This window comes from Ascaphus truei, chromosome 6 (assembly GCF_040206685.1).
Source record: "Ascaphus truei isolate aAscTru1 chromosome 6, aAscTru1.hap1, whole genome shotgun sequence".
Taxonomy (NCBI): Eukaryota; Metazoa; Chordata; class Amphibia; order Anura; family Ascaphidae; genus Ascaphus; species Ascaphus truei.
The window spans coordinates 127,444,948-127,469,543 of NC_134488.1; the positions used below are offsets into that span (position 1 = coordinate 127,444,948).

At 46.0% G+C, this 24,596-nt stretch overlaps 2 protein-coding genes across 2 annotated transcripts in view; one reads left to right on the forward strand and one right to left on the reverse strand.

Moving 5' to 3' along the window:
* LOC142498160 (uncharacterized) overlaps positions 1-1,307 on the forward strand; it is a 30,919-nt gene extending 29,612 nt beyond the window's left edge. The window contains exon 6 of the mRNA XM_075606668.1: positions 1,173-1,307. Within this exon, the coding sequence (XP_075462783.1) occupies positions 1,173-1,307 (135 nt within the window). The remainder of the gene's footprint in view (positions 1-1,172) is intronic.
* Positions 1-23,853, reverse strand: LOC142497877 (phospholipase A2 inhibitor NAI-like). Its single transcript, XM_075606275.1, has 5 exons — positions 23,550-23,853; positions 15,176-15,292; positions 14,031-14,180; positions 12,441-12,581; positions 1-1,910 (listed from the first exon to the last, which is right to left on the reverse strand). The coding sequence occupies exons 1-5, from the start codon at positions 23,599-23,601 to the stop codon at positions 1,717-1,719; spliced, it is 654 nt and encodes a 217-aa protein (XP_075462390.1). The 5' UTR covers positions 23,602-23,853; the 3' UTR covers positions 1-1,716.
* Positions 23,854-24,596: the final 743 nt, after the last annotated feature.

Consider the following 24,596-nt stretch of genomic DNA (forward strand, 5'->3'; position numbering starts at 1 on the left):
TTTTATTAATAAAACATTTTAATGTTTGCATATATTTGTGTCTATGTATAGAGCGGTATTCATTTCCTGCTGCCCTTATAAATATAATTCATGGGAAATACACATTTCTGGGAAAATATTTTAATACATTGCTCTAATCCGCTAAAGGTTTGAGCTTCAATCAAAAAGGAGCAGAAAAAACAGTCAATAGATCCCTTCTCCGCTCTCACGCACTGGTAGAAGAATGAGATACAATAGGTGTAACTGATATCCATTAGGTACAGGATACAAAACAGATACAGTACTTACAGATAACTAGTTACAGCTGTAAGTATGCGATCATATTACTTTGAAGGCAGAATAATGAAGTACAAAGTTCTAGTAACCATATTAGTCCTGGAGAAAAGTAGATTTGATGTAGGATATGATACATTTAAGTGTGCGAAAGGAAACGGATGGGAACAATGGACGTCCTTGAAAGATCATTTGTTATTGTGCTCCACACTGATGTACGACTGCTCACAGTAGAAACAAAGTCAATGTATGACCGAGTTAAAAAAAAAAAAACTGCTGGCACGAAAGTCCGTTGTGCCCATTGCTTTTTCCTTTCGGCTCCAGTACCCAGTGTGACCACTGCAGCGCACCCCGGGATCAGAGCCCCCGGGAAGAGAGTGCACATTCAATCGGAGTGCACAGGATTTTCTTTATTTTTTGCAGACCTTTTAAGCGAACAACATTGGAGTTTCTCACAGATGAAGTTATAATTTATCGCGATTTCTGAAACGTTCATTTTTTTTTCTTTAAGTGAACAAGAAAGCACAGTAACAAATATTACTGATATGCAATAAATCGGAGATGTCCACCTCTGGGTTTACTGGGAGATAACTGGGTTTCCTGAAAAATATTTGGTAGTGGCAGATATTTTACATTTCATAATCCAACAAATGTTAATATATAATATGGAAAGCTGTTAATTATTAAAAAAAAATAACCTGATAAACCATAGCTATAATATTTTCATACATACATAGGGCTAGAGATGGGGGTGAAACCATCAGAATCCATTTTGTGGAATTTCCCAAGCTTTCCATTCAAAACCGGTTCCGCGGTGTAAAATCCGCCGGCGGATTGTGCCCGTTTCAATCAGTGCAGATTAATAAAAAAACGTCATTGTATACAATCCACGGATTCAGATGGTGGATTTTACCAGTCGAATCCACGGATTCAGCAATCCGCTGGTGGATTTTACCAGTCCAATGATTCAGCAATCCGCTGGTGGATTTTTCCAGTCGAATCCACGGATTCAGCAATCCGCTGGTGGATTTTAAGACTTCAATCCGCGAATTCGATTGCTGAGTCCGCGGAGTGGATTCTTATAATCCGCCAGCGGATTGCGAAATACGTGGATTTGATTGTCAATGTTAAAAAAAAAAAAAATGTGGAAAAGGCAAATCGCGTTTTTTGAGACTGATCTGCGGCAATCCGCGTAAAGGAAAACCAGCCAATCCACAAAGGATCCAAATCCGCCAATCTCTACATAGGATTTGTCCCCAATGTCACAATACATTTGCAGGCAGTAAAAATCCATATAAGTCTTAAATCAATAATCATAACAATTAATTTCAGGAGGAACATCTTAAAATCTGATACATAAGTTGCATGTACTGTACACAGAAAGTGGCTCATTATCAGTACGTAAAAGGGGGAACACATCTTATAGGCTTCTTTACAATTGCACTAAGACAGGAGTTTAATCAGCATAAGAGCCACAACAGCTGGCAAGAAAAAGCCTGGGTGGAGACGATTACTTCCATTGGTGCATGAAAATGTTACTTTCATCTCTACATCACCATAGCTCCCTGTTTGGGTACCAATATTGCAGATACTTTCAGAGGCACAACCACGAACGGCCACTATGCCCGCCCTAGTTCCTGCAGAGAAAAGAATGTTGTACGTAAGAGTAAATACAGTAACTTCAGCGCAGTGAGCTAGTAACGTTGCAATATTCTTCCTGTTTAATCCCTGTGGTGTTTGCTGGTGTCGGCACTGTAATTGCAGTTTAAACCCTGTGTTGCTAGAAGGCCCTGTGATGCAAATTAGTGCTTGTAACTGTGGCTCTCCCTGTACCATGATGTAGAGAAGATAGTCTGTGCAGAGTTATTACAATACAACCCAAATGTAGTAAGTAACACCTATGCTGTGATCTTACAATGTAACTGTAATGCAGCGAGAAGAAAGAACAATTACAATGTGCAGTAAAACTCATGTGTAAATGCACATCCCGCTCTCCCAAGTATAAGCGGAGTGTAACTGTAATCCCCTTGCAGCTGTCAGCAGGAGCACTCCGATATCTCCTAAGTGAGAAACCCCGAAGAAATTCTCACAAACACACAAGAAAGGAAAACCGTGTACTGAGGATAAGCTGGTTACAAGTATATATATTAGGTCCACACAACATAAAAACAACAATATAGAAACACAACAATGAATGTGTTAAATTTACATAAGATAAAAAGCTATGTATGCAGCTCGGGTGACTTGGGTTCCCCTGATGATGCATGTATGTGCGAAACGCGTTGAGGTCACGTGCAGTTGCTTATTTGTGATATTGAAGACCAGTTGGAGTTTGGGTTAGTCTAACATCCAGCTGACAGTGATCACGTTCCGGACTGTATCATCTGCTGTTCCCATCGGCCGTCAATCCCACGTCTCCCGAGCTGCATGTTTATCTTATGTAAGTTTAATACATTTATTGCTGATATATATAGATATATATACACATACACACACACACACACACACACACACATATATATACACAGTATAATATTTACTTTTACCAACTGATCCTCAGTGCGTTGTTTGCCCTTTTCTTTTCTTGTGTGTAAATGCATTAAGCTGTCACTGTGCCATGTAAGCATAGTTAAATTTCTTAGTAGTTAAATAACTATCTGTCTGACAGTGGATTGGTGGATCCCCAAATCCTTAGAAATGGTTTTGTAACAGTTTCTAGACTGATGATCATCTTTTGACATTGGCATGATGTGTTTCCACACACCTGTATGGTGAAGACCAAACTCACAAAGTTTCTGATCTTTATATAGGATGGGGCCTCCCAAACTAAGCCCTGAAGATCTACTTAATTATTTAAGCACCCTGATTCTATTTATTGCCTTTAATTTAGCTGGTAAAACCAGGGCTTTACTGACTTTTGCACATACCCCTACTCTTAATTACTATAAACCTTATTGGATATTTAAGAAAAGATTGGTTTTGATTCAAGAAGGTTATCATGGAAAAACGATGGAATTTCCATAATTATCAATGGGGTTCACAAACCTTTTCTTACCACTGTACATGACCCTCTTTTTCTCTGGTGTTCTCGCCCTTCCAACCCCAGACCCTGGCTAAATTACCACATACGCATGCTGCGTTCCTGCATTAGTTCCTCTAAACGCCTCTGAAGGAAATCTCACACTCTCGCAGACTTCGTTCCCTACAAATGGATCCTATTCTGTTTAATCTCTGCCCTCTCCCAGGCTAAACATAGCTCATTTTGTTCACTAATAAACATGCACATGTCTAACTCATGCCAACTATTCTCTACTCAGACCAACGTCTGTTACCTTTTTTTCTTCCTCCATTTCACCTCAGGACTTTGCTGACTATTTCATGACAAAGGTGGGTTCCATACATTAAGACATCTCCTCTCTATCCTCCTCACATTCTACACCTCCTACTAACTCTCCTCCAGCCTTCTTCTACTCTTTCACAGCTGTGACGGAGGAAGATGTGTCCCTACTGATCTCCCCTTATCCCTCTACCACTTGCCCTCTCGACCCCATTCCCCCAATCTCCTCAAACCTTTTGCTCTTACTCTAATTCTTACGCGCATATATTTTAAACTCCCCCCTCTACTCTGGTACCTTTCCCTCCTCCTTCAAAACACACAACATTTATATCATTACTCAAAATCAGGAAGCTGACCCTACCAGTTTCTCTACCATCTGGTCTCCCTCCTGCCTTTTGCTTCTAAACTCCTTGAACACCTTGTATTCTCTCACTTGCTTCATTTTCTCACTTCCTATTCTTTCCTAGACCCTCTACAATCTCGAATCTGTACTGCACACTCCATGGAAACAGCCTTCACTAAAATAACTAATGACTTCCATGCTGCCAAAGAAAGTTCATTACACTCTGCTCATATTACTTGACCTCTCTGCAGCCTTTGATACTGTGACCTCCCTCTAGCGCGCCCCCGTTTGCACACCGCTGTTTTATATTATTATGTCACATGTATCACTACTTTGAAGCGCTATGTATGTAAATGGCGCTATATACATAAAAGATATACATACTGCACTGACGTGTCCATACAAACTGAACTTCACCTGACAACTTACACTGGAATAATGTTTTAAGTGTAGTGGTGTTCCCCTGAACCTCTCTTTTCTTGTACCTAGCTGCGAGTGCTGTAGGGATAAGCGACAGGTCAGCTGGCCCTTCAGGAGGGTGGGGTGGGTCGAGCAGGCAGCTTTCGGGTGTCACTGAGGCTCCGCGGTGGCCCGACTAGCACAGGGCGCCGCCAAGATGGATCGTTGCACATGCGCAGCATAGGTGTGCTGCAGGGAGCTCCTGGAAGGTCGCGCATGCAAGGAGTAAGCGCGCGAACGGCTGACCAATAGGGGAAAGGCTCTTAGCGGAACCACAACTCCCATGAGCCTCAGTAAGGTCGGAGGGGACTCAGGAGCCAATCGGAAGGCAGGATTGCTGGAAGGGAAGCTAGCTGCGGGACCACGCTAGCAAGTGCGCCCCGGGGAAGCAAGAGGAGAGGAGGTGTGTGTTGCAGGGGGTCGGTGACCCACTGCATAGGCCAGAGATTGCCCCTAGGCCCCAGTGCAGGCCCTGAGTCACCACTAGCTTGTGGTACGGCAGGGAACGCCATAGATAGGGGCAGCATACCCTTTATTGATATCAGTATACAGGGACACTGTGTCTTCGTGTGTTGCAGTAAGAGTGGTGATTGGGATCAAGCTGCTAGACTCAAGTACAGACTCATAGGAGACCACGCTGGATCGGCTGATCCTTTGTGAAGTACATTTACCGGCTGCTGGAGCAGCCGGAAGGTATTATACTAAGTGCACCAACACCAGTACCTGCAGGCGCTGATCCCGCCTTGGGGGAGGGTTCTTTGGGGACACCAAGGGTTGAGTGACCAAGGGACTGGTCCAGAACATTAGACACGGTGTGGGGTACCCGCGGTGGTGGGAGAGAGACATTACTCCAGGGTGGAGGTGGCACAGCCACGTGTGTTACGTTACTGTATTGCCGTATCTGCTTGCATGGTGATTAGTTATTCATATGTATGTTCATGTTTTGCATTCACTTATAGTAAACCGTTATACTATATGGAATATTATTGTTATTCTTGTCCAGGGGAATCTTACTAATTGGGGATCCTGGGCAAGTGGAGGCGCAGCCAAGTAATATTGCTACCCCAGGCTCCCAGCCAGCGGAGGCCCAGATCTCACTGAGCCAACAGGTACACACAGCATCAGTAGTCTTTCTATGTCAGTAGGAAAGAGGGCTACATAAGGAAGCATTTTATTCTTTGGAACTGTACCAAAATAAACTATTCTGCCCTGCGTGCCCCTAAGGTAAGATCAGCTACGCAGTAATACTAAGCAAAAAGCTATTAAGCAATATGAAGGTTCTAAGGACGTGTCATTGATTGTGGATCCAAACATAAAAGTTATTTACATAAACGTATCATACAGATGCATCTATTTTATGAATTTCTCTTTGAAGATGTCAGATGTTATTAACACCTACAGTATATGCCAGTGCTGAACAGTATTTCAAAATCCCTTTTAAAGCAATGTCTACATTATTGTTAGTTCTAATGTACATGACAGGGAGGCAGTGAGTAGTGTCTGTGCATTATAGTCAGGCAGGGAGCTGGATTTGGATTGGATTATTATGGTCAGGGGGTCTTCCTAAATCTTTCAAGAAGTGGACAATGCTTATGAAGTATAGTAAGCAGTGTGAAGCTTGATTACTTAGATTGTAAGCTCTCTGGGGCAGGGATTTCCTTTCCTATTGTCTGATATATATATATATATATATATATATATACACACACTATATATATATATATATATACACTAGCTGATATACCCGGCGTTGCCCAGGATTTAATTTTCCAGATTATATATATATATATATATATAGCCATGTGTAAAATTGGTGTACATATCTCTTTCTCATACTGGCAGTAAACCTGGTAAGTATGCAGGATTGCCAGTAGTCAACATGGAGGTTTGCCCTCAAACCCTGGTGAGGTGTCATATGTCCCAAAGGAAGTGACAACATGCTGTGTGTCCACGGTTAGTGACATCAGAGATGTGCCTGTTCCTAGGTGATATAAGACACAGCACTGCCTAAGGCCTCGTTCAGGGTGCTGGCTTCGCAGGGAGGGCGTGCTGCCGTGCGTGCTGCCGTGAGAAACAAAGTATTCAATTTGAATACTGGTTGTCAGGGTAGCAACCGCCCTGTTTCCGAAGCCCGGAGTTGAAGCTGACTTCAGCTTCAGTAAACGAAAATTTCGTTTTTTGAAGCTGCAGCAGTGTAACTGGGACCTAGGCAGCCAATGAAATCATTCTTCAGAATGATTTCATGACTGCAACCTCGATACTTACCCTGCTGTGTGTAACCCCGCCCCCTCCCCAACGCTGAAAAGTCTGCTGGGGGATAAACACAGATCGCCCAGCAAACTGCCGCACTGCCGCCCTCCCGCCCTCCCTCCGAGTCCTGCAGCTGGCACCCTGAACAAGGCCTAAAGTTAGTTCTGTTCAGTTGGTGTTTGACTCTGTTCAGGAGAGTCATGTGGCGCTCTGCAACAATGTTGCAGAGGCTGATGCAAGAGCTGTGACTGTGTGTAGCTCAGAGCAGACAGAGAGAAGCTGGTGAATCTTCCTTAGGGGAGAGGTGGAAGCAACTCCATTAGAAAAGGAGGAACCTTTCAAAGGGAAGCACTAATGACTATGAGTGGCTAAGCTGATAGCTGTGAGGGGCAGCTGGCCCACATCACCATGCCAATAAAGATGACCTTGTTCAAATATAACCTTGTGTGTGAATGTGGAGTACTTACACAGAGGGAGGCACCACAGAGGAGTTCCTCACCAGGACCATCCACAAGCGGACGCTGGGATCCTGATGAGGTGGAGGCGCTGCACTGGATCTAGGTAGGACTCGCACACACTACCTCAGCTGCCTGTCTGGCAGGCAATCCCCTCACACCATCATGCGGGAGACTCAGGAGTCCTGTTGCCAACAGGTGCACCACCAGACACTACACTGTAATGGGGACTGGTTAGACCACACGGGCCAATGTGAGATTGGGTGGGTCAGGATAGGCCAGAAAATCCGTTACATTTGGAGGCGCTGCTGAGATATGTAGACCTGTCAACAGGACAGGCTTTTGCTAGGCACACTGGGAAACAGGGAGAGTGTCTGCTGCCACTTTGTGCTGCGTTGGGACGGACCTAGGGGTAGTCAGGGGGCTGATGGAGTTTGTCAGTTCGCAGGGACGACCTAGAGGCCTGGAAGGAGTTGGGGGTTTGGAGCCGGGCTATAGCTGTCCTAGTCACCTTGAGGCAGTGCTAGTTGGTAGGATGCCTAAAGGGATAGCCTGTTAACGTGGTCAGGAATCCTGGAGAGGGTCTGCACTAGGCTGACCAAGAGAGGTAGACGCCCAAGTACTGCATGGAAGAGCCAGAGTACTTTAGCCCATTCCAGACCACTTACCGAAGGGAGCACAGACTGGGAGGAAGGAGATACAGCAGTCACTAAGAGAGTGAGCCTAGACTGAGGTAGTGCAACACGAGTCCAGCCTACATTAGGTACACAAGGTGGTGCATCAGGGCAATCTTTATTGTACCGGTGTGGTGGCTGCCCCGCAGAGAGGAGCTCCATGTACAATAAGGACAAACAAAAGATGAATACAGCGACCACAAGAATGGAGGATCCTCGCGGTGCGGAAAGTCCAAAATGGCGGACGGAGGCTAATGGAGAGAGCGCACATGTTGTGTGTGCGGGTGAAGAGCATGCTACGGAAATGACTTTCACGAGCCTGCTGTGGAGTGGTGCCAAGGCTTTGGCCGCGCCGTTCTGGTCCTGCCTAGGGCCACGGAGTATTACTCCGGATGATAGCGAGGAGGACATTGTCGTAATGTGTGGGGAGAATGGTGAATTGGCTTGCCAGTCAGTGTACAACACACAAAAAGCTACCTCCGTTGCTAAAGAGATTGGCGATGCAAATCAAAATGGCGGCTTCCGCTTCCCTGGGAGACCGCGTGGGCCGAGTGCAGAGAATTCTGCAAATGCAAAAGTTGCAGAGAGTTGGCCAGGAGTGGCGCCAACAGGAAAACCCCGCCCTGATGGGTATGGCGCGAAAGCTGCGGCCGCGCCTTCTTGGACTATGACCAGCTCAGCCCCAGTGCTGGGTCACCCGATAAATCTATGGGACCTCCCCCTAATCTCAACCAGGGGGAGTGGTTTCCAATTATGCCCCGTGGGCATGAATCTAGCGGAGCAAGGAGCTGGTGAGCCGGCGGTGCTGTTACAGAAAGTAGTTCCTGCAAATGGTGCTGTATGCGGGAAAGAAAAGTATTTTGCAAGCAAGGCAGCTGCAAGAAATTGGCAGGGATTGGCGCCAAATAAGGAGTTACGCTCAGGGGGTAGTGGCGCAAAATCGGAGGCCGCGCCCCCCAGGACTGTGAAAAGTTCAGCCCCTGTGCCGGGGCATCCAATTAACTTGTGGGACACTCCCCAAATATTCACTAGGGGGAGGGGTCTCTATCTCTGCCAGGCAAGACCAGAGTTGTCTGAGGGAGGAGCTGGATGTGAGCTTCCTGTCCCACAGTTGCGAGGAGCTGGTGAACAGGAGAGACCACTGGGCAAAGTGTCTCCCGTAACCAGCACTACCAAGAGCCAGATGGACATATATCCCTATTCATTGCCAGGAGGCTTCCTGGTAGTCAAGGCTGGGGACAAAGAGACATTGCGGTGTCTGTGCACGCAGTGCAGGTTACCCGGTGGAGAAGCTAGCACCACGGCAAGGTGTCCCCAATGTGGCATCCACTACCTAGGGGCCATGCAGCCCTTCGTACCAGGGCAGACCGAGGAGGTGGGAGCGGACACAGCCATGCTGACGGCTGAAGCCCTGCATGCGGCCTGCACCGAACCAGTTGATCCCGGAGAATGGGGATCGCTCCTAATGATCGCAACGGAGCCTAGAGAGAAAGGGGTCTACAACCGCGGTGAGAACCCGGAACCTCACCGTCGGTCCCCTGCGGAAGTGCCACTACTAGCGTCGGAGTCTGCTTCATCGGATGAGGAGCAGGCAAGCCGACATCGGTGGTGATGCACCTACCGGCGGACCACTACAGCGGTGCTGCAAAAGAACCAGCACTTACCTGTGTCGCAGCGGAGCGGAGTCTCAAGGTGCCGAGATCGCCTGTGCGGAGACAACCGGAGCGGCGGAGTCCCACGGCCGTGGTGACTTACAGCGCGGAAGGAGGAGAAGATCCCATCCCGAGCCGACGGAGCGGTGAGATACATCCTTACCCTCCCCAGGCGCCGGTGGTGGCAAAGGCGGAGAAAGGCCTAGCCCAGGCCCGAGCGGAGAGCAGAACCATCACTTCCGGCGGCAGAAGTCGTTCTGGAGGAAGAGATCCCGGCGGAGGTAGCGGAACGACCAGAGAGAGAACCACAACGCCTCGGCGATCGGGCAGTGCTTCCCGATCACCCGTGACAACAAAGAGCTGGCAGGCTGCGAGGAGAGCCGAGAAGGGTGAGGCTCAGCCAGCGTAGAGTCCTTGCAGTGATACTGGACAATCTAAAGGTAGAGAGCGGGTCGGAACCCCGCGGATACCATTTGCCCGTCCTTACGCCCAAACCCATGCCCTAGATAAGGCCCCTGTCCCAGTCACCTTTTCCCGTGGGTCCACGCCCAGTTTGGGGATGTCGGGAGGGTCCCAGGGAACCGGTGAGGTACGGACTGACGAGCTGTACGTCCGATGATGGGTCGGTGGGTGGAGGCTATTCGGGGGAGGTATCAATGTCTAGTTGGGGCTCTAACGTGGCTATTGTGAAGTCGGAGGAGGGAGACTCCCTAGAGTCAGATAGGTGAAAAAGCGAGTGACGCCGCGGTCACGACTCCTCTGAACAGCCAAACGCATGTAGAAAAATAAAAAACTTTATTGAACAAACAAGTGAACAACAGCCATAGTCATCCTCTGACGCGTTTCGTCCGGGTCACGGACTTTTTCAACTCTTTGAAAAAGTCCGTGACCCGGACGAAACGCGTCAGAGGATGACTATGGCTGTTGTTCACTTGTTTGTTCAATAAAGTTTTTTATTTTTCTACATGCGTTTGGCTGTTCAGAGGAGTCGTGACCGCGGCGTCACTCGCTTTTTCACCTATCTCTTCCACTTCCTGCTGGAGCACACGAGGACACCACCATACAGCAGACCGCTGGGCAACCCCTCAACCAGCACTTTGGCAGTTCACACAAGGAGTCGTGAGTACTGACCGCTGGGTTTAGTCCGGGACACAGGGCGTGGGTGAGGCGTTCTATTACCGGTTGGGACTTATTCTCGAGCATCTCCCTGGACGTGCCCGCGGGTATTTCCCCCGGTCCAAAGCCCCCCGCCCTGCTTTAGTCTGTACGGCTATATCTGGGTTGCCTATTGTCTTTATTATTTAAAGGATGTCCACCTCTTGCTACCAGGGACTTGCATAAATAGAACCACCACGGTTTTGGTAGCCACGGTATCCCGAGGGGTTCACTCCCCTATTTCTTGTCCCTAGAGTCAGAGCCCGAGAAGGTTAGGGAGAACCGGTGGTGGATCCCATTATTCGAGGGTTATGTGGGATGGATGGATTCCACTGATGAGGATAGAGGATATAGTTCTGGGGAAGAGAACAGTGATGGGGAGGAAAATTGGGATACTGATAGTTCCATAGAAAATTGGGATCGTGAAGTATCAGATGAAAATTGGTATACTGAGACAGCAGAAAGGATAGCTTACATCTCCAGGAAATGCCTTAAGGAAGTGTATGGGCATGATCCTCTCAGTCCACCAGCATCCAGGCCAGAGTTATGGGCTGTTTGTGGGTGTCCAGTATGTCACCCAGAGTGTTACAGCATTGCTGCTCTAAGCCCAGTGGACCATGCTGTGCGTAGGCCACCGTAAGAGGGTATGGTAGTACCAGTAATGGATACTCCAGCAGGGAGTAATCCTGGTTGTTATACATCTACGTTAGGATGTATCTGTTACTATGTATGAAAAGATATGTACTGTAATGTGTATTGTTGTGTTTTGCAGTGCTACCTGAAGGAAGGTTCCGCAAATTTAGATCCCAGCCGGGGCGTTGGGTTCCACCAGGGGGAGAATGTAGCCATGTGTAAATTGGTGTACATATCTCTTTCTCATGCTGGCAGTAAACCTGGTAAGTATGCAGGATTGCCAGTAGTCAACATGGAGGTTTGCCCTCAAACCCTGATGAGGTGTCATATGTCCCAAAGGAAGTGACAACATGCTGTGTGTCCACAGTTAGTGACATCAGAGATGTGCCTGTTCCTAGGTGATATAAGACACAGCACTGCCTAAAGTTAGTTCTGTTCAGTTGGTGTTTGACTCTGTTCAGGAGAGTCATGTGGAGCTCTGCAACAATGTTGCAGAGGCTGATGCAAGAGCTGTGACTGTGTGCAGCTCAGAGCAGACAGAGAGAAGCTGGTGAATCTTCCTTAGGGGAGAGGTGGAAGCAACTCCATTAGAAAAGGAGGAACCTTTCAAAGGGAAGCACTAATGACTATGAGTGGCTAAGCTGATAGCTGTGAGGGGCAGCTGGCCCACATCACCATGCCAATAAAGATGACCTTGTTCAAATATAACCTTGTGTGTGAGTGTGGAGTACTTACACAGAGGGAGGCACCACAGAGGAGTTCCTCACCAGGACCATCCACATGCGGACGCTGGGATCCTGATGAGGTGGAGGCGCTGCACTGGATCTAGGTAGGACTCGCACACACTACCTCAGCTGCCTGTCTGGCAGGCAATCCCCACACACCATCATGCGGGAGACTCAGGAGCACTGTTGCCAACAGGTGCACCACCAGACACTACACTGTAATGGGGACTGGTTAGACCACAGGGGCCAAAGTGAGATTGGGTGGGTCAGGATAGGCCAGAAAATCCGTTACATACATACATACATACATACATACATACATATACACACACATACATACATACATGACAGTGTAACTTAGTGCAGTGAGACACTGAATAATAGTTGTGCAGTGAAGGAATATCTGTGCAATATAATTATAGTGGAATGAACCAATAAGAGGAGTGAAATTGGCGTAAAAGTGAATAAACCCTATTGGGATTACCTGACATTTTTGTTGTTTGGAGAAGGCACATCTTCTCGTTCCCAGTACATTTCATGGTATCCGAAGTGTAACACCAGTCCGAGTCTGCAGAGGTGCAGGTTCGGCACGTTAATCCATTCATTACATCGTTATCAGCTGGCACTATAAGCGAGGAAGAGGAAGGGAATCGGATGCTATGAATATTTATATTTGCCCTAATTTTCTGAACACTTCATGTCCGTGATAATTAAGCTTCATGTGCAATTTGCCTCACTCTAATTAATGTGCTGGAAGAAGATGCCCTGTGTTTAGGTATTACTTGTACACTACTTTGCAGCATTTACCTAAGACCAGGAATCCTGCAGCACAGAGCAGAGAACACGCGGGACGTTATACTTCAGCAGAAGACGGGCTTTCATATCACACAATGACACCATTATATCATGTGCATAAAAAATCCGATTCCATATGTCAACCATTATATTCCTTACATTGTATGAATCAGTGTAGGATCTCACGATACAATTATTTCTATATCTGGCTGTCACACTCATCCTTGTATAGATCTTGATTTTGTGTTAAACCAATGTGCATTTTATTTTGCGCTGCACTGAATTTACCAGGATAGAAGAATAAATAATAAGACTAGCGAAAACATAAGATTTAAGATTATCCCTCTGGCTTGAGATGGGCGAATTTATTTTGCAGATTTGGATGTGCAGCGATCGGCCGGTTCCCACAGATCACAGATCACAGATCAATCTCAAAAAGGGCGATTTGCATTTTGCGTTTTTTTTTAAATAAAATCACCCATACTCTGTGGGTTCTGCAACCTGTGAAAGGATTTGCAGAAACCAATCCACTGATTTAGCAATTATGAAACTGCCAATAGATCGGATTCTACAAATCTATTAACGGGATGTATTCAACGGCGAATTCTGATGAATCTGCGCGGATTGAAACCGATCAAATCCGTCCGCGGTTTGTACACAACATAACTGAACTTGGGCGGAAAATGCATTTTCCAAATGTATTTTGGGGAGGGGGATTCGCCCATCTCTACCCGTGGCCCATATATTGTGTTATAAAAGATTGATATCAACAGCTGTAAGTGCGCGTATCCTAATAGTTTGAAGAAGTGGTCATTGTCTTTGCCGTCCTTGTACTGCAGTGAGACAGTGAGAAATAACTGTGCAGTGAGATTACAGTGTATACTACTGTAGTGACACTACTGTACAGTAACATTAAATGATCAACTAATATGAGACAGCAAGTCGTTTCCGAAATTATTGTGTACATAACCAGTGAGTTGAGTGAATTGACATTGGTAATAACAATAATAATATTATAATAATAATAATATACCCATATTGTAATTACCTGCCAGATACATAAAGTAAATAAAAACAGCAATATATACCATAAATTACACAGAGTTTTCATAGTAACAGGTATGTAGGTACTGTAAATGTAATCAATCAAGTAATTAAAGGCAGGTGGTATATGTACTGTAAGTAACACAGAAGGAAATGATACGAATATGGCAGAGACTGGTGGATTCTTGGAGGTAGCACAGACAGGCACAGTAAATAATGACACTGAGGCACTTACAGGTGGGTATGGGAGGAGTGCAGTTATCAGTGGTACAACAGGAGGTGCTCATCTTGATCTTGGCGTTAGGAACGCTTATACTCCCAGACGTGCCGCACTTGCTTTGTAACTCACAGTCTCTACCAAAGACGTTACTTATCACCATTCCGCCTACAGACAAAGTTTGAAAAAAATATTCTTATTAACTGACAAAGATACAGCACATATCTAGCTGACTTAGTAGTGAAATGGTTAATTAGTTGTAGCGTAGCCGGTCTAAACTGCCTCCTGTCATATAAGCCCTGATAGGCCTACGGGCTGCGACAGGTTAATTCTAGGCGCTTTGACCCCCCCCCCCCCTGCTGACTGAGTGACTGAAGTGGTGTACAACCAATAGTGCTACAGACATTGAGCTCTCCCCTTCCTTAGCTCAGATGGGAAGTGACAATTTGTAAGGAGTCCTACTCGGGATTCTGGAAGGGCTGTGAGACTCCCATCTGGGATGAGCGTGCCCCAGCCCCTTAGAACAGTTACATTCTACATAGGCCTCACCACTATCAGAGGTCCACCACCATCCAGAAGTCTGGGGACATCTGCATCGCTGTATATTCCATCTGCAGTGACTGCTAATAAAGCCCCTTTGTTTTATATATCCCTGCCTGAGGCAGCAGTAATTGGGCAGGGGTGTAAATGAAGTATGCTTTGGTGGGAACTACTCTGGGATTCCTGGAGCCGACACCCCGAGCCAAGCTTGATCACATCTAAAGCCTGTCCCCACAACAACGCGGACATCACGGCTCTCCTGGACCCTCACAGGTTAGCCACAGCACCACAGCACCAGTAGCAGAGTAACATCTCCCAGAGGGTGGGGAAAGCAGTGCTACACAGTTCTTACACAAGATTAATGTTAAATGTAGGATCATGGTTATGTACTTTATATAATTGGCATTTCCTCAGAGCTGTGCTACGGATCCGATTATTATTCTGTCACAGGGTTTTGAGATCTCTCCAGTTTCTCAAAGAGATCTCACTGTAACTTAACATTTTCTGTCTCCTTTTTCTCTCCCTTTGACGGATATGAAACACATCTATTGTCTTGCCCCTGAAATAAAAGAACATTAATAACACTTTAAAGTCATTGACATGCAGTAAACAGTACAACACACCTGCTGTGGTCACGGTGTACGAAGACAGGCAAACTTTATCAGCTGGGCAGGTTATAGAGGGACCTGTGCAGGATGTCCCACTGAGAGCCATACACTGTGTACATGAGAGAGAATAACCTGAGAGATAAACACAATGTCATTAGTTGAAGGCCCAGCAAGCGGCAGAATCATTTGCTTTATATCACTCATTTACATCACTTGCTAATCTTTCTTCAGTTGAGAGCAACGCTGTGTACTTTACATGCAAACTGATAAAGGATTACACACACTTGGCTCACTCATTTTCCTGGGGCCATGTATAAGAGTCTCCCATGTGCTAAAACGCTGCACCACATTTATCCAAGTAAAACATCCCATTATATTATATAATAATGTCTTTCATAAATCTGGGGGAACTTGTTTTGCTCTAGTTTAAAATCTAAACTCCCCACACCCCACCACTCCTAATGTGAAACCTTACACTTCCTTTGATGTGAACCATAACATTTTTATTCCATATTTAGGATCTCCTTTAAAGCAGCAGTCCAAGCTGCCATTTTTTTCTCTCATTAATATGTGCATCAACACAATCCACAGAATGATAAGTAAGTTGCCGATCGATCCGTTCTCCTTTGAAGATCATGTGACCAGGCAGTCACTAGATACAATTGGGGCACTGCTAGAGAGAGGGCAGGGCTCAAAAAGGGGTGTGCCAGAGCCTGTTTCAGAAGGGGACGGGACTGTGTAAATGGTTGCTATAGAAACAAAAAATGCTTGTTACATTATAATACATTAAAAATGTAATTCAGTGTTTTAAAAAAAAAATGCTTCAACTATTTTCTCATAGTACAGAACTGATTTATTAAAACAAAACACACATGTAGGATATTGCTTGGTCTGCAGCTTTAATATAGCCCGAGCATTTTGGAAATGTTATATTGTTATTATCTACATCCATTTATTTTCTTATTCAGTGTTCCCCTTAATAATCTCCGAGATTTTATTATAAACAGTGGCTCAGTGAGCAAAGACACTGACTCTGTAAACAATTACATGGTATTTAAATCAGGGGAACTTGGTTCAATTCCCTGTATTTGCTCCTTGTGATCTTATCTCCCTGTGCCAACATAGATTAAAAACACATTTGGGCAGAGACTGTCTGTAAAAGATCCTATCTGCATTGTACCGTGCTCTGTATTGTCATTGTGAAGCACTTTGAGTTCCATTGGGAGAAAGGCGCTATATGAAATACAGTTATTATTATTTAAGCAATAATCCCCGAAGAACAGGGCATTACTGGCCAATAATGCCCTGGCTAGAAGAGTTGAAGGCCCGAAGCGAAGCCGAGGGACTTTAACCCAGCCAGGGCATTACAGTATTGGCCAGTAATGCCCTGTTCTGAGGGGATTATTACTATTATAGTCTAAATGTAGGCTTATTTTTAATTTTTCATAAAAGAGATACATTTTTGTAGTCATATTGATTTTTATCAGCATGATTGTCTACATTCTTATGCTTTTACTGCAAGTTTATTAAAAGGAAATTGTACATACACACAGCCCCCTCTATACACACACACACACTGCGACCCCCCTCTATATACACACTCTGCAGACCCCTTACACACTGTGCAGCCCCCCTCCTCTACACCCACAAAAACACTGCAGCCCTCCTCCACACTCACCACACAGCAGACCCCTATACACCCACAAAACACACACCAACAAAACAGACTGCTGCCCCCTCTTCATCCATAAAACACACACCAGCAGCCCCCCTCTACACCCACTGCAGCCCCCATGTAAACACACAAAACACTCTGCGCCCCTCCTCCACCCACAAAACACACACTGCAGCCCCTCTCTGCACCTACAAGGCACACAAATCAACAAAACAGACTCGGTCACCTCCACATCCACAAAACACACACCAGCAGCCTCCCCTCTACACCCACTGCAGCACCCTGTAAACCTACACACTGCAGACACACACACACCAACAAAACACTCTGCACCCCTCCTCCACCCACAAAACACACACTGCAGAAACACACCAACAAGACTCTGCTGACCCCCTTTACACCCACAAAACACACAACAGACACACAAACCTTTCCCCTCACTCTCCTCTGCAGGTAGGGTGGGGGAGGAGTCAGTGCTTGGCTTGCTGCTTTCTGTCCAATCACCTCCCTTGTCTAAGAGCAAATTTCACTCTTTGTGAATGAGAACTGAAAGCTGATTGGCTGAAAAACATGGCAAGCTGCCAAAAATTCCGGGCCATTACTGATCATTTACAATTTCGGGCATTATCACATCAGAGAGCAGGGATTTCAATAATGCCCGGAATTTACCAGCTTTAGCCTATAATATTATTATAGCCATGCATAATAATGGTATATTGCTTTCCTCTCTGTTGGCAGTAAGTCCTGGTAAGAACAGGTATGCCAGCAGTAGTTATGGAGGTTTTCCCTCATCCAATGGTGAGGTGCCCTATGTATGGAGGGGAGTGGCTGTATGCTCTGAGTCCCTGGATAGTGACATCAGGGATGCGCCTGCCTCCTGAAGTATATAAGGCACAACACAGTTAGTTATAGGGTGTTCTAGCAGCAGTGGAAAGCTGTTAGGAAGTTGTATTGTCCTGCATAAGGGATTGTAGGAACACTTTGTGACCCTAGTGAAGTAACTAGCGGTCTGGGTTGACCAATCAGCCTGTCTAAGCCACTCTGTGTCCAGGGACCTGGCACAGAGAGGATCTCCCTAGGAGAAGAGGGGATCCCACTTCAATTTGGGAGGGCGTACCTGGCGAAGGGACAGCACGGAGAGATGTGCGGCTAGAGCCGGCAGCTGCATGGGGCAGTCTGCTACATCACCGTCTACAATAAAGATGACCTTGTTAATGATATCCCCACTGTGTGAGTGTGAAATTACTCAGCAGTGGATGGCACCACCAAGAATGAGTTCCTCACCAGGACCATCTCCCTGCGGAAGCACAGATCCTGATGGTGGAGGCGCTGCACATGATGTAAGTTGAACTCGCACCCACTACCTCTTCAGTTGAAAATCCCCTACTAACATCAAGCGGGAACCTCAGGAGTTCTGTTGCCTACAGGTGCACCACCACACACACGTAATGGGAGTTGGTTATTACAAAAACCAGGCCAATGGGAGATTGGGGGGGGGGGGGGATAAACCGTTACATTATTTATAAACAAATTGTAATATTTACAAAGTCATAATGCTGTTCTGAAAAATAATATTAGCATTATTAATAATATCTACAGATCTCTATATTTGGACTTCTCCCCCTCTCCCGTCAATCTCATGCAACATAAACTTTGAGTCATGTGTTTGTCCTCGCTTGGTGGCACATGCAGATGTCCCGTTTTAGCCGGGACAATCCCGGTTTTTAAGGTCTGTCCCGGCTGCCCGAATATATGCCAGCTTTATTTTTCTCAGGGACCGAAATGGTTAAAATAATATGCGAGCTTTGTCAGTTTTATATAAGCTGTTTTAGTCTGTCTCAAACACGGAAAGTAAAGCCGTAGATCTTTGTCACCCCGCTAATACCTGTCTTATTCTCAGAAAATGACTTTTCAGACAGGATATGTAAGCACAAACGCCTGCTAACAGATCCGTATGCTCTATTTTGACTGAATTTAATTTGTAACTGCTGATGCATATCACTGATAACAATTTTTTTCTTTTGTTTGCCTTTCTGTAGAAATATAATCGCTCGCCTATCATTAAACAGATGTAAGAAACCAGCAGCTTTTGTTTCTGGTCACACTGACACACTGACCCTGCACTGAGACACTGACCCTGCACTGAGACACTGACACACGGACCCTGCACTGAGACACTGACACACGGACCCTGCACTGAGACACGGACCCTGCACTGACACACGGACCCTGCACTGAGACACTGACACACTGACCCTGCACTGAGACACTGACCCTGCACTGAGACACTGACCCTGCACTGAGACACTGACCCTGCACTGAGACACTGACCCTGCACGGAGACACTGACACACTGACCCTGCACTGAGACACTGACACCCTGACCCTGCACTGAGACACTGACACCCTGACCCTGCACTGAGACACTGACACACTGACCCTGCACTGAGACACTGAGACACTGACCCTGCACTGAGACACTGACACACTGACCCTGCACAGACACACTGACACACTGACCCTGCACAGACACACTGACACCAGCTCTGACGAGCAGCTGCAGGGGGGGGGGGAGGGGTGTCCTACCTGTCACTGTGGAGCTTGGTTGGGGTGGGTGGGGGGGGAAGCCATCTTGAGCCCTGGCAGCAGGCACCTCACTTCCGGCTCTCACTGCTGAGGCTCCGCTGTCACTAACCCCGCCCCCACCCTCTGCAGTTGCCGTCAGACCCGCCTCTGCTCTGTTCTCTGCTTTCTTGCTCTCTGATTGTCAAAACTGGGACAGCCACAAAAAAACGGGACATTAAAGAATGTCTGGCAGCCGGGACAGGCATTAAAAAAACGGGACTGTCTCGGCTAAACCAGGACATCTGGTCACCCTAGACATATGGAAAACAGTAGGGAGCCCCCGCTACTACTAGATAAGAATATGTGAGCGGTGCTCTTGGGTATATAGCAATAATGTTAGCAAAAGAGAGAAAGTGACCCAAGTGTAGCACACAAGCTCACGCTCTGATGGTGAGTGAGAAGACTTAAAAATATCTTTTATTAATACAACAAACTGAAATAATGGGTGTTAAAATGACAAACTGAATGCGTGCCGGATCCAAATGCAGAGCACTGTATATGATCAGGATCCTAACAATAGCAGTGGGTAACCATAAATAGATTTAAGTATCCACTGACAGGCAGTCCCTCAAATCGAGTCTGCTTGTTATTAAGATAGAGGAGGAGATAATCCTGCTATTGAGCAGTATATAAAAATCAGAGTTGTTCACTGAAAATCAATGTATAGACCTGTTGCTATTTCATTCAATAAATGAATAATAAATGTGTACTCAAAAAGTCTGACGTTTATTTGGTGTCTCGTTGTTTTATGTTGTTATACAATTGTATGCACAGTATATGAAACCAGTATGACTCAATAGTATGGGCCAGTAAAATCTGTGTACACCAGGTGTTTTAACATGAACCGTAGGCAGACTTAGCTGCAGGGTGAGTATCATTTCGCAACACATAAATTCATTTTTACTAGCAAACCGGAGGTTAAACTAACCCCTTATAAGAGATACGGACACATACATAAATTGTAGTAACGAAATGTATGGGGACACAACATATCTCATGAAAACCTTTCATTTATATTTTTTTTAAATATATGATTTGTAAGATAATAACATACATTTCCAAGATTGTTGTCATTTATGAGTAACACTATGTAAATATGGCTGTCACGGGAGCCCAGGACTAATACCAGGGATCAATATCGCCAGACAGAACACGAGAGTTTATAAAATTAATTTATTGGAAAAAAATATCCACAATTATACAAAAGACACAAACATCACACATACCCAACTGGGGGATACCCTGCCTAACTAGTCGCAGGGGCCTACTTGCAGAGATTTCCCCTGTTCTCTCTTTGCCCAGTGCCTAAGGACTGTTTTTCAGGCCTGAGACCAGCACTGGATTGGACACTGCTGTTTCTCCCTGTTACAGCAACACCTCTGTAACTCTCTGCAGGCTCTGTCTGCTGGGGGTCTCCCTCCCTGTCTGCAAGGGGTCTCCCTCCCCACCTTTTTATACACTTAAACCATAATATTGCAACAGCTGCCTACATGCCCAGGCCCTGATTGTTGGGTAGGAAGGAGCTGCCTACATGCCCAGTGTGACAGGGAGGAAAGGGTTAATACCTGATTTGCCATGCACTACTGTTGTTGCCCTGTCCCCGCCATATTTATTCCCCATGTGCAGGCCATTCCCTGTCTGCGAGGGTAAAAGACAAGATGCATTGCTTGCCTAACCCTCTAACCAACACATGATAGCAGATCTTAAATGTAAGGCAGGATGTATTTTTTTTTGGAAGTGCAAGCAGGAATTACTTGGACCTCCAACTGTGATATGGGTGAATGAGCTTCGGTATTTTTATGACCAACCAAAGGGTTGTAATTATTTTTATGATCGAGCCTCAAAAGTCTCCCACAGATTTAGAGTCCCCCTGTCTAAAAGAGTGTCAATTATGACAAGACCCAGAGGCCCATAATGTATACAATACTGGCATACTGATGCACAGCAGATGTCAGGCTAGTGACACCTTTAAGTCAGAGACCAGACACAGTGGCCCCAATAAATGGGTGTAGCCCAGGTATGCTAAGTGGCATGGGCGTCAACCTGACCCATGCGCCCTGCCCACCAGACAGCCCTTTTGACCGGTCTTATGAACTTCGGGTCACTTGGCTATTCGTGGTTTTTTTTGTTCCCATGAGGGGATTGGATCCACATGTTAAAGATAGCTTTGGCCAGTCTATAACTGTGGCCTCCCAGGTATTTCCCAGTGTGATTCCTGAATTTTAATCCATGATGTAAAGATGCAAGACTTTGTTCCAGTACAGCAGCAACCAGTCCAGGAGTGAAAGGTTTAACAACCACATAACCACAGGACTTTTAAAACCAAGGCTGCATTTCTTGCACTGGCAAGCAAAGGACAATTTCTTTCGTTCCAAGGACAATTTCTTTCATTTCCTTATCCCAGTGAGTGTTGTTTTAAGTGTATTCTGCAGGTGTCGTGTGTTTGTCTATTAAGGAAATAAATCACAATTTATTTTGCAACTGGTTCTGTTCAATCAAGTACCCAGAAATATAAATGTGTTGATAAAAGTTGATGTCATCGTGACATCCAGGCCCTGATTGGTGGGTAGGAAGGAGTTGCCTACATGCTAGGCCCTGATTGGTGGGTAGGAAGGAGCTGCCTACATGCCAGGCCCTGATTGATGGGTAGGAAGGAGTTGCCTACATGCCAGGCCCTGATTGATGGGTAGGAAGGAGTTGCCTACATGCCAGGCCCTGATTGATGGGTAGAACTGCAACATAACATTTGCAACAATTCTACTGCAAACATATTAACCCCTGATTCCTGAGGTGCTGGAACCAAGCAAATACATATAACCGCGCTGTGTGACTGTGTAACTGCGCTGTGTGACTGTGTAACTGTGTAACTGTGCAACTGCGTAACCGCACTGTGTAACTGCATAACCGCGCTGTGTGACAGTGTAACTGCTCTGTGTGAGTGTAACCGCGCGGTGTAACTGCGTAACAGCGCTGTGTGACTAACTGCGTAACAGCGCTGTGTGACTAACTGCGCAACCGCGCTGTGTGACTGTGTAACTGCGTAACCACACTGTGTGACTATAACCTCGCTTTGTGACTGTAACTGCGCTGTGTGACTGCGTAACGCGCTGTGTGACTGTGTAACTGCATAACCGCGCTGTGTTACTGTGTAACTGCGTAACCGCGCTGTGTTACTGTGTAACTGCATGGTGTGACTAACTGCGTAACCGCGCGGGGTGACTGTGTAACCGCGCGGGGTGACTGTGTAACCGCGCGGGGTGACTGTGTAACCGCGCCATGGGACTGTGTAACCGCGCGGTGGGACTGTGTAACCGCGCGGTGGGACTGTGTAACCGCGCTGTGTAACTGCGTAACCGCGCTGTGTGGCTGTAACTGCGTAACCGCGCTGTGTGGCTGTAACTGCGTAACCACGCTGTGTGACTGTGTAACCGCGCTGTGTGACTGTGTAACTGCGCTGTGTGACTGTGTAACTGCGTAACCGCGCTGTGTGACTGCACTGTGTGACTGTGTAAACTATTACGATTAATGATTGCACGGTTTACATTTTCTATAATATACTGTACACTATACAGTAGGAGTTAACATAATAATGGACACATTAATTAGTATCACTATTACTCAGACCCACCCTGAATCAGGAGGAGTGACGATTTCTATATATGGTGTTGTGCGTAAATACCTTTTACATTCAGCCCAGAAAAATTCCAGCATAAAGAGCCTTGCGCAGTATTACTAATTGTGTCTATTTTTGTAAATAACAATTATTTGTCTTCATGAACCTTAGTGTACATTAATCTCCTATAATTATTATGAAGTTCTAGAAAGTTTTTTTTTAATATAAGCTATTCAATGCTCAATTCAAATTAAATATTACCCTTGCCTGTACAGGGCACCAGAGACTTCTAATCTCATGTTATAAGATTCCTGTTTTCGACAACTTTTTTTATTGCACATAGCACAAACCATACAGCAGTTTTTAAGTGCAGCTCCAAGAACAAAGGGAATAACCACCTATGTAATAAACGTTTTCTAGTAATCTGCCCCCTCAAAGAGTTAAAAGGCACAAAAACGCAATAGAAACAAACTTACCTGTTGCTGCCAGAGTGGAGAGGACACAGAGAACTTGCAGAAGGGACCTCATTGTGAGAGGTTGGAGGCGCAGTGTGTGCAGCTCTTATCCGTTAGCAGAGAAAGGGAGGAATGTTTGTGCTCTTCTTATTCCTAAAGGGAGAAAGGCGTTGACAAAAATGTAGGGGGCGGATACAAAAGAAGAACATGAACTTGTCATCTTTAAACTTGGACCAATAACAGCAAGTAAGTGTTTGCAGGCAGCTTTATGTAGATGTTACCAAGTCCCCTAGGAGTACTGATTCCCTGGCCCCTCTAGCACTGTAAGTCCCAGTAAGGAGTGGGCAGTGTTGGGAGCAAACCCTGCAGGGCTGGTTATGTTATGTGTGTGCCACCTAATACAGTTCAGGAGTAACCTGGAATTACAAGGGGGTCCTATGACTGATAGGAGGCCGGCTTACAAGCTACTCCCCTAGGAAGGAGGGGGTTTCCTTCTAGAGGTTAGAGCAGGGGTGGGTAACCTATTTTTCAATGTAGCCACAGGTGTGGCGAATTAGAAGTGAAAATAGCCCCACATGTAAGAATTGAGGTGTTATGTTGCGCATGCGAAAATTTAAAACACACATTGTTTGAACAAGTTTATTGAAAACATGAACACTTTGACTACTCCGTTACAACTGCGTCAGACCCAAATGATGAAAACACACACAGCCACACACACACAGCCACACACACACAGCCACACACACACACCGTCAGTGGGGTGGTATGTTATTTATATATTCTCAGTCCTCCCCCCCCCCCATCTCATTCCCTCCCAAATCCATGATCAGGGGCACAGCCAGGACGTGACTGGGTACAAAACAAAGATACAAGCAGCCATTGCCAGCTGCCCACACACACACCCAGCCAGTCACACACACCCAGCCAGTCACACACACCCAGCCAGCCACACACACACACACACACACACAGCCAGTCACACACACCCAGCCAGTCACACACACACACACACACAGCCAGTCACACACACCCAGCCACACACCCAGCCAGTCACACACACACACA